The 17,767-nt window shown below is 39.6% G+C and overlaps 1 protein-coding gene across 4 annotated transcripts in view; it reads left to right on the forward strand.

Moving 5' to 3' along the window:
- Positions 1 to 17,767, forward strand: part of LOC5571425 (voltage-dependent calcium channel subunit alpha-2/delta-4) — a 206,598-nt gene that overhangs the window by 69,686 nt on the left and 119,145 nt on the right. For all 4 annotated transcript variants that reach the window (XM_021845058.1, XM_021845059.1, XM_021845060.1 and 1 more), the window contains exon 4: positions 12,796 to 12,906. In XM_021845058.1, coding sequence (XP_021700750.1) covers positions 12,796 to 12,906 — 111 coding nt within the window. The remainder of the gene's footprint in view (positions 1 to 12,795; positions 12,907 to 17,767) is intronic.

Below are 17,767 nucleotides of genomic sequence, written 5' to 3' on the forward strand. Positions count from 1 at the left end.
GCCTATAAAGTGCTATCCCAGATTCTCTTCCGTCGTCTATCACCTATAGCAAACGAGTTCGTGGGAAGTTATCAAGCAGGTTTCATCGACGGCCGCTCGACAACGGACCAGATCTTTTCCGTGCGGCAAATCCTCCAGAAATGCCGTGAGTACCAGGTCCCTACGCACCATTTGTTCATCGATTTCAAGGCGGCATACGATAGTATCGACCGCATAGAGCTATGGAAAATCATGGACGAGAACAGCTTTCCCGGGAAGCTCACAAGATTGATCAGAGCAACGATGGACGGTGTGCAAAACTGCGTGAAGATCTCGGGCGAACACTCCAGTTCGTTCGAGTCTCGGCGGGGACTACGACAGGGCGACGGACTTTCGTGCCTGTTGTTCAATATTGCGCTTGAAGGTGTCATGCGGAGAGCCGGACTTAACAGTCGAGGCACGATTTTTACGAGATCCGGACAATTTGTTTGCTTCGCGGATGACATGGATATTATTGGGAGAAAATTTGAAACGGTGGCAGATTTGTTCACCCGCCTGAAACGCGAAGCAACAAGAGTCGGGCTAATGGTGAATGCGTCGAAAACAAAGTACATGCTGGTTGGCGGAACTGAGCGCGACAGGGCCCGCCTAGGAAGCAGTGTTACGATAGACGGGGATACCTTCGAGGTGGTGGACGAGTTCGTCTACCTTGGATCCTTGCTGACGGCTGACAACAATGTTAGTCGGGAAATACGAAGGCGCATCATCAGCGGAAGTCGTGCCTACTATGGGCTCCAGAAGAAACTGCGGTCAAGAAAGATTCACCCCCGCACCAAATGCACGATGTACAAAACGCTCATAAGACCGGTAGTCCTCTATGGGCATGAGGCGTGGACTATGCTCGAGGAGGACTTGCAAGCTCTTGGGGTTTTCGAACGCCGAGTGCTAAGGACGATCTTCGGCGGCGTGCAGGAGAACGGCGTGTGGCGGCGAAGGATGAACCACGAGCTCGCTCAACTCTACGGCGAACCCAGTATCGTGAAGGTAGCTAAAGCTGGAAGGATACGCTGGGCAGGGCATGTTGCAAGAATGCCGGACAACAACCCTGTAAAGATGGTGTTCGCCACGAATCCGGTCGGAACAAGAAGGCGTGGGGCGCAGCGAGCTAGGTGGATGGACCAGGTACACCAGGACCTGGAGAGCGTGGGTCACAGTCGAGGATGGAGAGAAGCGGCCATGAACCGAGGGAATTGGCGAAATATTGTTGGCGAGGCTTTATCAAGATAATTGATGTAAAGCCAAATAAGGGTTCATTCAAATATTACGTAACACAAAATTTGCCAATTTTAGACCCCCTCCCTCCCCCACGTAACAGCTTTTGTATGGGAAATTTTAAATTTTTGTATGGACCGTAACACTATGCTAGACCCCCTCCCTCCCCCTGTTGCGTTACGTAATATTTGAACGATCCCTAAGTAAGTAAGTAAGTCCATTTGAAAATCAAGTTACTCAGGACTTTGAGAATATTCTCAATCAAGAGAATGTTTTCGAAAATGCCTGTGAGACTGATTTGTATGAAGTGAGAACTATTATTAAAAAAATCAAAAATATGAAAGCTCCTGGCGATGATGGAATTTTTTACATCCTCATCAAGAAACTTCCAGAAATTAGCTTATCATTTTTAGTTGATATATTTAACAAATGTTTTCAATTAGCATATTTTCCTGACAAATGGAAAAATGCTAAGGTTGTTCCAATTTTAAGACCAGACAAAAATCCTGCATAAGCTTCTAGCTATCGTCCAATCAGTTTGCTTTGCTCCATCAGTAAACTTTTTGAAAAGGTTATTTTGAACAGAATGATGGCCCACATCAACGAAAATTCAATTTTTGCCAATGAACAGTTCGGATTCCGCCATGGACATTCAACCACTCATCAACTTTTACGTGTAACAAATTTGATCCGTTCCAACAAATCTGAAGGCTATTCTACTGGTCTTGCTCTTCTAGACATAGAAAAAGCATTCGACAGTGTTTGACATGAAGGCTTGATTTTAAAATTAAAAAACTTTAATTTTCCAACATTGTTAGAATAATTCAAAGTTATCTGTCAAATCGTAGCTTTCAGGTTAATTATCAGAACTCCAGGACTGAAAGACTTCCTGTAAAAGCTGTTGTTCCTCAAGGTAGCATTTTGGAATCAATTTTATACCTGAGTTACCTCGGGGATGTCAAAAATCCTTGTTTGCGGATGACACAGGCCTCTCCGCCAAAGGACGAAATCAGCGTATCATCTGTAGCCGATTGCAAAAAAATTTGGATATTTTTTCTTCATACTTGCAAAAATAGAAGATTTCTCCTAAACCAAAAGCTCTTTATTTGAAACCTTCAAGTAGACATGTTTTCACGATGAGAGGGGTTCCAATAAATTGGTCAGGTGAAGTTGCCCAACTTCTAGCGCTCATGCTAGATAAGAATTTAACTTTCAAAAATCACATTGGGGGCATTCAAGCCAAATGTAACAAATATGTAAAATGCGTCTATCCCCTTAGTAATAGAAAATCAAAACTTTGTCTTAAGAACAATTTTGATATTCAAACAAATTTTCAGGCCAGCCATGTTGTATGCTGTACCAATATGGACTAGCTGTTGTAATACCAGGAAGAAAGCTCTGCAGAGGATTCAAAATAAAATTTTGAAAATGATTCTGGAGCTTCCTCCCTGGTATAGTTGGGTTACATAGAATATCCAATGCTGAAACATTGGAACAAATGTCAAATAAAATAATTATTTTCAGGCAAAAATCGTTACAATCTTCTATTGTCACGATTAATGCGTTATATATTTAGGTTAAGTTAGGTTAAGTAATTTGAAAGCGTTTTTTTTTTCTCTTATAATCAGGTGAAATCAACTCAGCTGTAAAATCTGAACTGCTACAGCAAAGAAATGTAATATGTTGTTAGCAAAATGGTAATTAAGGCCTTACCTAGTTTTATTAAATTAGGATGACAGTGTTGCCTAACACGGAACACCTAAATATAAGAAATGAATGTAATTTTTGAAACGATACTAATAAATAATAAAAAAATGAGTTTAAGGTGAAGCTGCATCGAAGCCAAACCTCGAATTTTCAAGAGCACAAATCTAGAGAACCAGACAACCGTTCGTGCTGAAAATCTAATCGATTGGTCACCACCAGTAAGTGACCAGTGAGTAGCATTTTCAGCACAAACGGTTGTCTGGTTCTCCAGATTTGTGCTCTTGAAAATTCGAGGTTTGGCTTCGATGCATCTTCACGTTAAATAAAGACTCACAATTTTTAGCACAGTGTCTCAAAGCCACCGGGTACGGCAAAAATTCCCAGAATCTGCCTTGGAAATTGGATACCCGACCAGAACCACATAACAAAGTTATAACACATTCTTAACAGCAGAAGTTATAAATAACATAAGTTGATATAATTTTGTTATCAAGATGGCTTTGTTCTCAACTTGTTATATTTTTAGTAACACATTTATAACAACATTTGTTATATTTTTGACATCGCATTTAGAAGTTTGTTGTAAATAAAATTCGGTGTCATAAACAGTAACATAATTAGCAATAATTTTGTTATTTTGTAACATCCTTGCAACACATTCTGTAATAATGTTGTTATAATTATAACAGAGTTTGTAATATTTTATTTTGATTTGGTGCAAATTTTGTTAGAATTTTTGTTATTTTAACTACTAACGGTACATGTTTTATAACAACTGGTGTTATAAAAAAAATCATATCAGGGGAACACATTCTGTTATAATCTTGTTTCTTCCATCTGGCCGGGTAACATCAGTTCGGAACTGCCAATCTGAGTGTCGCACGACTTTTCAAGATTCCTAGAACACATGCACCACATTCACATCCACATTATTCCCATCTCCTGCACAATGTCACCGATTCTACAAATCCGCATATTGCGTGGCAAGGCAGCCCACAGCCAAAATGATAAATTGGTGTTCTATGGAAAACTAGAAAAGAAATTCTAGGGTCTCCTCGTTCCGTCGATGTGTCGTCAGCAGCAGCAGCAGCACGTTTCCCAATCTATTTTTGTCCATTCAGTGCCGCCGATATTGTTCGATAACAATGGCCAAAGGAGAAGGCCCCAGCTCGGTTGGCACAATCAACCCCATCGGGGTGACCAATCGACACAATAACACATATTCCAGATGGTCGTCGTTGTCCATCGCCATCGTCATTCGTACGTACGGAACCTTGATCCCCTGCTGTCACAAGTGCTGCCGGTTGTCCGGTGATTGTCACCAGGGCACGTAGCATTCCCCCCTGTACGGTAAGTCTGGATGGATACGTGTGGGCCGACCATTATCCACCAACCAAACGCCATCGGTTCGGTACCCGTTTGATAGCGGTAGGGAAAAGTTGTTCAAAATGATACTTTTAGTTTTCTGTCTTTTTCAATGAGTTATATTTTTGTTGTGATTTTTACATACTTTGTTTAAGTTACAAAGTGGATTTATTGTTATAATTTTTGTTATGTTAACTACTAGTCAACAAATTCACAATTCGGTTGTTATCCACTGGTTGAATACTTCTTGAAATCCCATATGGATAATTTATGAAAAAGGGCAAAATCGACAAACATCACCAGATAGTGCAGTTTACCCACGGTTACCCTGAGTCCGGCCTGGACCGGATGGAATATGAGTTAATTGTCGTGCGGAAACTGTCAACGTGGGGGTTCCCTCCCACGCGTCGCGAGGTGTGAGAAGACGGACGATGGATGGTGCGGATTAGCGTAGATGTCCACTTGACGAGTGGTTCTGACGACAACAAAGACCATAATGAGATGTATGCCCACCATAGTAGTACACGCTATACTACGCTGCTGTGGGAAAACACGTAAATCGACGGCGGAGGCGGATGTGTATGGCAATACGGTGAATCAATGGGCCTGTGTAGGGATGATTATTTTTATAACTTTAAATAACTTGCAAAGTGGGGTGCATGTTTGATTTCAATCTTTTGAACCCAAATCCTTTTTTTAGTTTTATACAGGCATCAAATCATTCTCTTGTTTGCAATTTTGATTTTCCACACATTTTCTCCTTCATCTTCTACTTGGCATTAACGTCCTCGCTGGGACAGAGCCTGTTTTTCTCAGTTTAGTGTTCTTATGAGCACTTCCACAGTTATTATCTGAGAGCTTTCTTTGCCAAAGTTGCCATTTTCGCATTCATATATCGTGTGGCAGGTACGATGATACTCTATGCCCAGGGAAGTCGAGGAAATTTCCATTAAGAAAAGATCCTTAACCGACCGGGAATCGAACATAGACACCCTCAGCATGGCTTTGCTTTGTAGCCGCGTACTCTAACCACGTGGCTAAGGAAGGTCCCCATACACACACATATCAACCTTGCAGTGCTGGTCGATGGGTCATATATCTCAGATGCAATAGATGTCTGCACCTTTCGAGGCCCTAGACATTATTTCATTGTAGCTTATATTTTGGCGCGGTTATCTAGCGCCGTGAGTTCCAAAGATGAGTTCCAAACGATGCGCTCCAATATCCAACGCTTGCCAAAGGATCTGCACATTTCCACCAGCAGCTAGACGAGCAGTTGGGAAAATTCAACGTTTCTGAAGTTGTCAACAGTTTGTGGGACTCTATCCATGAAGCTGTAACCGCAACGGCACGGAATGTAATTGGCACTGGTCAACAACGAACATAAATCGTCTGGTTCGATGAAGAGTGTCAGAGAATGACAAACAGGAAGAATGACACCAGGACACAGTGGTTCCAGCTACATAGGAGGGCAGTTATAAATACGAAAGTCGGTAAATTAGTCATAAATTTATGCAATTTGATACGTATACGTGTTCTGCATGCAAAGCATTTCTTCTGATAAAAAGGGGGAGGTGCTATGGTTTATACCCCCTATCCCTCCACGTATTGACTTGAGTGATTTTAACATGATTTCAGCATTATTGACTTACATGTACTAGAAGAGTGAAGAAAGTCGCATAAGCTGTACAATAAAGGTTTTCTACGTGTATTGAAGAGCAGCTCAAAACTCAAAATTAGGACACTTGACAGCTATCATTTGTTGTTAATCAAGTTATGTTTTGGTAAACTGAACATACGACACAAAAGCGATTACCACCAATCTGGTCGCAAACGGTCGCAGCTGCATTTATGTGCAAAATGAAATATAACTACATACGTAAGTTTCATAGAGGAACGCATGAAGGGGTTTGGGAAACATTCTTTTCGGCGTAGTGAATGTTTCTAGAATTTCGAGTTTTTTTTCCGAATTTAGGCTGTATATCAGCGATCTAGTTTCCAAGCAAAATATGCAAATTTTAATTTTATTTTTCATAGAAATCGAATAAAACCTTATTGAAAACAAGTGTCATTGATAAAGTACTTGTAAAGTTTCGTTAACATTTCTGGCAGTGTAATGAAAGTGTTAAAAATGTTTAGATTTTCATTATTTATATCTCCACTTAACTCATCTCACTTAAAAGACCCATATCAAATCGTAAATGGGAGAGTTCAGCTAAAACAACTATGGAACCTTGTTATATATATGTGATTGACATGCTATTATTGAAAAAATATCACGATTTCGTTGAAGTCGAATTTTTGGATTTATGACCTATGGGGGAACCTCTGTGCAGGAGCCGTATGCTTGTGGACGATACATGTCAGAACAGAGAGCGGTACAAAGCAGCGAGAACGGAAGAAAAATGACTCCATCGCAGAAAAAAACACAACATCGAAAAAGTGTGATAGCTAAAGCCCAAAGATAGCATGATCCGGAACAATATGTGGCGATTTTATGCAACGGCGCATGATACCTATAATAGCGAGTAATAATAAGTTAAAGAAGTATTTGTAGGGGCCCAGATAGCCGTAGCGGTAAACGCGCAGCTATTCAGCAAGACCAAGCTGAAGGTCATGGGTTCGAATCCTACCGGTCGAGGATCTTTTCGGGTTGGAAATTTTCTCGACTTCCCAGGGCATAGAGTATCTTCGTACCTGCCACACGATATACGAATGCAAAAATGGTCATTGGCACAGTAAGCTCTCAGTTAATAACTGTGGAAGTGCTCATAAGAACACTAAGCTGAGAAGCAGGCTCTGTCCCAGTAGAGACGTAATGTCAGAAAGAAGAAGAAGAAGTATTTGTAGACCGACTGTTGTTGAATGGTGAAAATGGAAATGTAGCGAGCAATAGGGTGAACATTGAAGGTGACGATCCAGCTGTGAACCCACCGACTATAGCAAAAGTTGTAAACGCTATTGACGAGTTGAAGTATTGTAAGGAAATGGCGAGATCTTGGGCGAACTTCTCAAACACAGAAGTGAGCAGTTTTAGCAATCGATCCATTGAGTACTTCAAGGTATGATAGGACAAAGAATTGCCTACCGGTTGGTTGTTTGACATTACAACCCCCAATCTGCAAGAAAGGGCACAGACTGGAGTACATGAGTTTCAGAGGAATTACCCAGCTGAACTCGGCGTACAAAATACTTCAGCGCATCCTATCTACAAACTGAAATCGCTTGAGGAGCCGTTCGTCGGTAAATGCCAGGCTGGGTTCCGAGGGAACCGCTCGACAACGATTCAAATGATAATTTTTTGAAGGCCTTAAGCCACAGCAATGAGCGATAGAGTATTAGCTGCCAGCCACACGGAAGCTTTGACAAAGGAAGCTCTCAGTTCATAACCGTGGAAGTGCTCATAGAACAACAATAAGTTGGGAAGCAGACTTTGTCTCAGTAGGCATTGGCGTAGCCAAAAGGAGGAAAGGGGAGGCCCTACGCGAACAATACACTATCACTATTCCACAGCACTACGTGATCGACGCAACTCTCCGTTATGGATCTTGTGAATAAACTGCCAAAAATCTGATATGTTATTTTAAGAGGTTTTGGCAATTATCTATGAGGTTTCCTTGCAATGAATTCATCCAGCAATATTTCGGAAGATTTGTCATGGAATCCGATAAGAGATAATCCACATATTCCCCCCTCTCTGAGGTTGCTTTCCCATGATATTATTTTCTTTTAGATTGTTCAAGGAATTTCAATGGTTTAATATTTTCTTCTAGATACGGTTTTTAACCTTCCTTAGTCCCTAACAAAAAGTTACAAATTGTGACTTAGGGTCGAAAATTTAGTTCTGTTGGGCTTAAATGAGAGGCATACATGTCTAGTTTCAGAAAGCCTGCAGAGATCCGGATTCGGTTACTGTGGCCATCGGGAACCTGCCACATCTGAAAAACAGTTCTTTTAGAATATTTTACTTTGACAACCTGTAGTTTCGTAACTAAACAAGTATTCTGAACCGTCGTCATATTGTTTAATAGGTATTCACGTGGACTGTGAATAGAGATTCTCAAATCACTTAGTTATTCATACCCGGTTCCGAAAACCCGGAACATCCGAAAAGTAAGCTTCCATCGCAGTTTTGTATATCTAATTCACATCGGTACCGGATCTCCGGGAGGGTTTCTGAAAGTTGACATGTGTGCCTCTCATTTAAGCCCAACAGAACTAAATTCGGTCGACACACTGATTTTTGCGAGCTGTTTGAATTTTCGACCCTAAGTCACAATTTGTAACTTTTTTTGTGGCAGCTCCCCTAGGAGTCATTCAAAACTTTTGTTTCCGCAAAAACAAAATTTCTCATAAAAAATAAGTGTCAGAAAATTTCAAATTGCTAGGTTATTTCAGTAGAAGCATTAACCTAAGAATGCTAATGTCGCTGCTGTTCGTGTTACTAACATCTAGTTTGCCACGAACTGACAGCGTGAGGACCGGACATCAAAGTGTCAAATTAATTATAAAAACCAAAACAACGACATGGTATTGAACAAGCAATGGAAAACCATAATTTAAGGTAATAATAATTAAAATCAGTTTTGTAAGAACAGCGCTTCTAGCATTCTACTACTAATATTTCAATTGTTATTTCAATCAAAAGTTACATTGATTTGAATGTTGAAATGGGTCGAAAAAGACTTAAGGTCCTTACTAAGGTTAAATGTAGCTCGAATTTCACCATCGAATCCCTAGTAATATTTCAAGATATTTTTCGGCACTTCACAATTTTTTTTTCAGAAAATTATCTTTTATTTCATCTGAGAATTTCTATGAAATCTCTACAAATATTTTGGAATGAATTTATTTCAAAACTCTTTAGGTATGCATCCATGGAATAGCGACGAAAATTTGTTTGAAAATAAAAACTAGACTCGGAAAAAAGACACACAAAAATGATTACTAAAAATTCATTTTGAATCAGATGCTCCTTAGATTTTTAGGGATTAAATAAATATATATTAGTTATGTTTTGGCACAATTTATTTAACGTATTTCCTCCCCCAACCTCTTACACTGCTCATGAGATCTTGGGCGAGGCTTTGTTCATTTTTCTTACACAATTTCTCCCAGTTTTTCTTCATCGGTTTTGAATGTTTTTCCACTTTTCTTCAACTTCTTCCTAATTATCGCCCAAAACTTTTCGATCGGAGGATGTTCTGATGTATTTGGCGGGTTCGGGACCACATTAACGCCCTTCGCTTCGTACCAATTCATTACAGGCTTGGCGTAATGGCACAATGCGAGTACCGGCCCGAACAGCGTGGGACCACGGTTAGAGCGGAGGAAGGGCAGCAAGTGCTTCAGTAAGCATTCCGCGCGATAAGTCTGCCCGTTTATGGTGCAGGTTGTAACGAACGGCTTACTGTACTATCCGCACTCACAGATCGCCTGTAGCAACAGGTATTTCTTCGCGAATTTGTCCATCTTTCTCTTTCGGAACGTTTCCGGAACCACCATGCGGGACGTACCGACAAACCACTCGAGGCCGGTGATTTGTTTGGTGTCCGCCTTGATGTATGTCTCGTCGTCCATGACGAGACAGCCTGGCTTCACCAGCCACTCACGGTACAGTTTTCGCGCACGCAATTTGGCCACCGTGTTTTGCTTGTTATTCCGGTTTTGCGCCTTCCTGACCATAAAAACACGTAGCCCAGCCCGCTTCATGGTCTGCTGGACGAACCATTTCAACGAATTGACCTTTTTGGCCAGGTCTCGAGTGGAAAGGTCCGGGTTATTCTTAAAGTACTGCCTTGTTTTCCACGCCTTCTCTGGGTATTCCGTTTTCGGTACAAATACTGACGTAGCATTTTAGTGGAGAAGGAGGAGTCTTCGATTGTACTATGTATGTAAAAATAGGCGACGATGGGAGAGGGGGTGTTAAAATTTGACCAAAAAATGCTACGTTTTTTATGGACGCTGCCTTATGGGATTCAAAAAAAGTATTAAGAAATTTTTGGAGGAATTTTTGCACCAAGTATCAGTAAAATATCCAAGAAGTTATGCCTTGTATCAAAGTTTCACATTTGGTAGAATACATGACCGAAGAAAAACCCAACATTATCCTTTTAAAATCTCTACAGTCATCCGAGCAAATATTCTTGAGAAATTTTTGACGGATTCCTCAGAGTACTGCACGTGACCTTAGAAGAATAGATCGAATCTATTTTAGAAATGCCTGGAATTTTTCTTAGGAATCCCGAAAAAACTGTAGGAAATTTTTATATCCCGTGTCATTGACTGGCAATGGTAAAATTGCTGGTCAGTAGGATCTCTCACAATCGAATTTCCAATCCCGTTAATAGACATGGAATCCTGAACAATATCAGCTTAATTTTAGAAATTGATTGAATGGAATGAAAGATCAATTCCTAGAGGAAATCAATATTCAACATTTCAAGAAACTCATGAAGAAATATTTCTCCCAGGAGAAATTCTTGTGAAAATATATGTGAAGACGAGTGAACCATAATCATCAAAGTGCAAAATCATTCACTTACGGGAATAGGAATCTTTAAATAAACTGTTTGAATAAAAAAAAACTTTCGAAATCTTAAGACATACCGACCAAATTTGTTCATGTCGATCAGGGATGAAGTTGAATAGTCGTTATAATATTTGTTTGAACTATACACAAGTATTTTAGTTCTTAGTTTCACAAAATTCAATAATCAGAAACATTATTTTTTTTTTTGAAACTGTTTCAAAGATATGAATAAGAGCGATTCGATTTGGTTTCATAAGTGCTTATGAAAAACCACTGGTTAAAATTTACTTACCTCAAATTTCACTTCTTGAAAATTGAAGAGTGTTTCTTCTAAACAGAAATGTTCAGACTCAGAACAAAAATGTTTAAAGAGAAATAAACGGATTTAAAGCATAATATTTGCACACTTTAAAAATGGAGGACATGTTCTGTTCAAAAGTGGACAGCACAACAAATGACCAGAAAGGAGGACATGTCATCCTGAAGCATACCATTTGGGAATCCCATTTTCGGCATATGTTATCGTAATGGCGATCCAGCGTCACAACATCCTCCGAATCAAATAAATTTACGCATCCCTAGTTGACAACTAGTGCATTCGGATATTGGTATCACTTTGTTCGCCACGTCTGGACATTTTCCGTATTAGCTTAATTGATAACAGATACGCGATAATACCCGATTGATAATTACATTAATCCACGGTTTGACACTAATTTGTTTTATAATTTTCTTGTGCGGCCTCTCCAGGCAGGCACCAACTAACAACCACGAGTGCCGGAAGATTGATGCGTCACGTCTGCCCGTGACCGAGTCCGGAGACCGGAACGAATGATTCCCGCACGCGGTTTTCCTCTTGGCTCTCTGCTGCTTATCGTTAATTGATTGAGATTGTTTGCTCTTGCATGCCCACTCGAGTGTAGAGGGGCACTTTCTGTTTTAGATCCAGGAAATGTCGGAACTGAATTATCGTAGGAAAATTATTTAAAGTTGGAAATTAGTGATAAATCAATATTATACATTGTATACATCTATTTTAAGCATTGAGAACAGAAATAGGATTGGAATCGTGTTTGGGATGGTACACAAATAATGTCACGCTAAATTTCAACTTCCTTGACTCTCTCTCTCTCTTCCTTTGTCACGCTTCTTTTATGATTTTCTCTGAAAGTTGTGTCATAATTTGTACATAATTTTTTTGCGACAAAATTTACAAATTCAGTTTATCGATCCTACGTATTTCGCAGACGAAATTCTACACGTACCACTCTGAACCAACTTGATTTTCACTTTAATTACGTTTAATTTTCGGAATTACAAAACAATGTAAGATTTTCAACTTTCGCATCCTAACTACTACTTTCACCGCTCTGTTAAATGGAGAGACAAATTGACTCAACCACGAATCAATATAATCAATAACCTCTTATCAATATCAATCTTCTGGAGTCAATCTTACACTGGTATAAAATCGTCGTAAGGAATTGAATGAAATGAGCTAATGAGCATGCAAAATTCAAACGATGTACACATGTATTTTAAAACAGATTTAGAACAAACATTTGTTTTCTCAACACCGTATGAGAGTAAATAACGTCAATTTGAAAAAGTAATCGGGAAATCTTGAAGACATCCTTCCTAATTTGCTAATAAGAAGTTGAAATTGATTGCAATCACATTCAAACATTAAAAGTTCTGGAAAGCAGTAGAAACTAAATAGAAATTATGTGTTAGATTGTAAGTTGTGAATAATCAGTGAAATAAAAAAAAACTACCTTCAATTTGCTCCCTTTATTTGAAGCAGTTCTGACACATTCTTCGATTTTCATTCCTCTTTAATTTACCAGAATCTCTAACCTTACACGCCATCAGTCACCCGTTTCGTTTAACGACTTCTACATCCCGCTCTAAGACGTTCTTTCGGTTTTCTATTCTTGCAGAAATACAAGGACTACGATCTGGACGTCAATCGTAAGGATGGAATCCTGCTCTTACGTGAGCTGGCCGCCGAGGTGAAGAATTTTATGGATTTTAAAATGAACGCTGTCATGGTAAGTACAACAATCGTCTCGTCTCGGTTTTCGTACCGTTGCTTTCTTCACTGATGATTAGGGTGGCCCATAATGATCAAACTACAAAAATTTGGTGTTTCTTATCTCCAATTTGTTTATCCCCAGAAGCTACTGTGGAAATTTAAACTGAATCCGTCAATTCTAACAAGGTTAAAGGAGCTTCAAGTTTATAAGAGTAATATCGATCAAATATGTATAGGGTAAAAGCACCGGTTTTGGCCAGCCTAAGAGAAAATGTCGATAAAAATTAAATGGGACGCCGTATTTAAACTACAAATATGTCAAATGCAAGCTTTCAATCCATATTATGTGTGTAAAATATCATAACTGAGCTAAAACCATTTTCTCGCTTCGAAAATCCCGTTGGTCGATATAGGCCAACGGAACCAGTTTCGGCCAAAGATTTAACTTCGGTTCCTAAATTGCCCAATTGCATTGATTGCTCATAAGAGTGGCCTAATTAGCAGTGCCGTGGCCAAATAAGGTGTATGGGAGTTAAAATTAGAAGAAAAATTAATTGTTTTTCTTATGTTTTGAATCAATTTGGACGAGTAAATGAATGTAGCTCTATCATGTGAATGTGATCTACTGAACACAAAAGGTTTCATGCTGATTGGCTATGTAAAACGATGTATAATCCCCTATGGCCACAACTGGCGTATGGCCAAAACCGGAGCTTCTACCCTATTGGAAGACAATCCTTATTATATTTTCGACCATGAGTGGCGCAGTAGTCGATAAATTTCTTTCATAATTGCTTCTCATCAATTCTCCAATCAATAGAGAAGAGACTGAAATAATCCGGAAGTCTTTTCATTAGAAACAAAAAAGTTATACCTAGATATACTGGAACTATAACTGTATTTTTCTCATATATTTATATATCGCATATATTTTCTTCTTACAAACTTGAAGCTCATTTATCCGTTAGCTCTAGATTCCGCTCAAATTTTCATAGTAGCTTCTGGGGGTCCCAATGGTCAAATTTGGTGGATTGGTAGAACTTAAGATTTTTTCAATTTTCTGTATATGGGCCACTCAAATGATGTTCTGGCAGCAACCAATCGCGTTGAGCTTTGTTTGACTTGAGAGCACGAGCAGCGACCGGAGCCAGTCACAAACAGACCATTAGCGAGTGTCGTTTCTCCAATACGAAGACTGGATGAGGGATCTGCATATCTGCTGAGTGTGGGGAAACCAGAGGAAACGGAAGGAGAGAAAATTCTTTTTGGGGCTTGTTGAGTGAGTTTATGGTCTGGGTTTATAGCCGTTTTAACGATTAGGTTTAAAATAGGTTAGGCTACTTGCCAGTGATCCATCACTGTTGTACGGATGGTGTTGATGAAATGCCTACAGGAAGCGTAGTTTGTTTTACACGAGAAAACAAATAACACAAGTCATCAAGGATCTGACATAGAGTACTGTGCTATGTGGCTTGCAACGGGTTGAGTTGGTTGCATTTAGAATTACGCAGTACGATGCTTATCATGATTTTAAATCTCTGTTTAAGCGGATGTTTGATTCTCCAGATCCTTGCTCTTGAAAATTTGAGGTTTGGCTTCGATTCATCTACACCTTAACTGCAGAGAAAAGTGTTTTAGATAAATAAATACAAATTTACTGAAATTTTTCAAAGAATACACTCATAAAAAATGGTTAAATTTGTCAGCATTGGATCGACCAAAATTTGGAATCAATGCGTCATTAGAAACGTTATATAATATTTTTTTAGAAGCACTTGCAAAAGTTCATCGGAAAAATATGTTTTCATTTATTTAATTAACATTTAAACAGATCGCACTGAATCAACAATTTCACGCCACAATACTCAATTCGAAGCCGCATCTCTCCATCCACGGTTCTGCCCCACGCTAGCCAAATCGATGCGCACTTGATCCGCCCACCTAGCTCGCTGCGCTCCACGTCTTCTTGTACCAAACAGATTTGAAGCGAACACAATCTTTGCAAGGTTGCTGTCCGGCATTCTTGCAACATGCCCTGCCCATCGTATTCTTCCAGCTTTGGCCACCTTCTGGATACTGGGTTCGAGTTGGGCGAGCTCGTGGTTCATTCTTCGCCGTCACACACCGTTTTCTTGCACACTGCCCTTTTCTTGCAATATCGTCCTATGCACACGACGTTTGAAGACTCCAAGTGCTTGTAACCCCTCCTCGAGCATCGTCCACGTTTCATGCCCGTAGAGGACTATCGGCCTTATGAGCGTTTTGTACATGGTGTATTTGGCGCGGGCGTGAACCTTTTTTGACCACAGTTTCTTCTGGAGCCCATAGTAGGCACGACTTCCACTGATGATGCGTCTCCGTATTTCACGGCTAACGTTATTGTCAGCCATCAGCAAGGATCCAAGGTAGACGAACTCGTCGACCACCTCGAAGGTATCCTCGTCTATCGTAACACTGTTACCTAGGCGAGCCCTGTCGCGCTCGGCCCTACTAGCTAGCATGTACTTTGTCTTGGTCGCATTCACCACCAGTCCAACTTTTGCTGCCTCGCATTTCAGGCGGGTGTACAGGTCTGCCACCTTTTCAAGTGTTCGGTCGACGATGTCCATATCATCCACGAAGCAAACAAATTGACTGGATCTCGCGAAAATCGTACGCCGGCTGTAAAGCTCGGCTCTCCGCATAATACCTTCTAGCGCAATATGGAACAACAGGCACGAAAGTCCATTACCTTGTCGTAGTCCCCGGTGGGATTCAAACGAACTAGAGTGTTCGCCTGAAACCTTCCTGTTAGGAGGATCGTTTTGAACCCAAAGCCAACGTGAAAATTTAGTGAAATCCATGATTCACAGATAGTCATCAACTCAGAAATCTCAATGATTATTCCTTCTTCTTCTTGGTATTAACGTCCTTACTGGGACAGAGCTTTCTTTGCCAAAGTTGCCATTTTTGCATTCGTATATCGTGTGGCAGGTACGATGATATGCCCAGGGAAGTCAAGAAAATTTCCATTACGAAAAGATCCTGGACCGACCGGGATTCGAACCCAGACACCTTCAGCATGGCTTTGACAGCCTTACGGTACCTATCCATCTAGTATTCATTGCTTTCTTCTCCATGCTCCCTCTTACTTCGAGCAAAATAGACCGATATGCCGATAAATAAATTCAAAATAAAAATTATCACGGTCGATACCTTTGTATGATGAAAAAAAGTTTTAGAAAGAGCTAAAGGCATAGAGCACCGAAAATTCAGCCATCAGAGAACAACTTGAAATGGCTCATTATTCGGATTTCGTTGCATATCATCATGATCATTGTCTGACGACACAGTTTATTGAAATTCGCACTGAACGGCTGACTAACTTGTTATGGGCCTTCCTTAGCCGAGTGGTTAGAGTCCGTGGCTACAAAGCAAAGCCATGCTGAAGAAGTAGAAGCATTAACCTAAGAATGCTAATGTCGCTGCTGTTCGTGTTACCAACATCTAGTTTGTTACGAACTGACAGCTTGAGTGCCGGGCCTCAAAGTGTCAGATTAATTTTAAGAACCAAAACAACATCATGGTATAGAACAAACAATGAAAAACCATAGTTAAAGTTAATAAAAATTGAAATCAGTTTTGTGACAACTACGCCTTTAGCGTTCTACTACTAATATTTCTATTGTCCGAACATAATTCATCTGAATGACATCTGGCTGAACTGGCAACGGCAGAATTATAAAATAAAGTTTGACTGGTTGAAAACAGTTCGCAAGATTCAAAGACGTGGCACAAATGGGATGCAGTGAAGACTGTATGGAAACATAGAAATAATAAATGACTCATTAAGTTGATTTTGGGACACATCTGACACTTCAGCACACCGGGTTCAAGCTATCATTCGATCATTACTTACGCGTTAGTAGTTTCTGTTTTTTTAACATAAACAGATGATTTTTTTTTAACTACACACAGTTAAAAATAATGAAGATTACACGTCATGTAAACTTCATTTATGCGATGTAAACATGACGTCATGTAAATTTAAGTCTGGAATCATGTAAAAGTGTGTTATATGTCATGTAATCACTCAGGATTCTGCTGGTTTACATGACATATAATTGAAGTTTACATTACATATCATGTAAATATCCATGATATTCCACGCTCCAATTATGTGCATTATATGTCTCAGAAATTTACACGTTTCGTTCGAACTGTGCAGTTTATAACATAAAACAGGTTTGTTTAATTTTAATTTTATAAATATCCCTTCTTTAGAACATAGGTTGTTCTTCCTTGTATTACTGATCTGATAATCGTTGGCATCAAAATAGTTGATAATTCAAAGCTAGTCTCGCCTTCTTATCATCGTAGGCAATTCTTTGAAGCTTTGCTATATTAAAATTGTACTGCTTGCATCTGCTTTTGATTACATAATAAATTTGCCCTTCTTTTATTATAATGCTGTTCTTTATAGATGAATCTATATAAATAAAAATGGAATGGTGTTTGTATGTCACGAAATGGCTCGAGAACGCGTCTACAGACTCAACTGATGCTTTCACTGTTTGATTCGATAGGGGATGCGACGTGTTCGTGCGTGAGAAAAGCTTAGGAAAAGCGCCGTAAAAATCAGAGAAACTGGATAAAACTAAACTATCATATTGTATGGGGTACTGCAGGGCATTTTTCAACAGCCTACTTGATGGCAAGACGAAGTTTGCCGGGACCACTAGTAATTGATATATTTTTCAAATGGGCTTTTTTCTATTTATTTATTGATTATTAGCATTTTTAGTTTTCATTACTAACATGCTCTCTGTATTTGATTAGATGACCTATTTAGGAACGTTTCGGAATCAATACGTTCGGTTTCCATTCAAGACAAAAAA

The sequence above is a fragment of the Aedes aegypti genome, chromosome 2 (genome assembly GCF_002204515.2).
Source record: "Aedes aegypti strain LVP_AGWG chromosome 2, AaegL5.0 Primary Assembly, whole genome shotgun sequence".
NCBI lineage: Eukaryota > Metazoa > Arthropoda > Insecta > Diptera > Culicidae > Aedes > Aedes aegypti.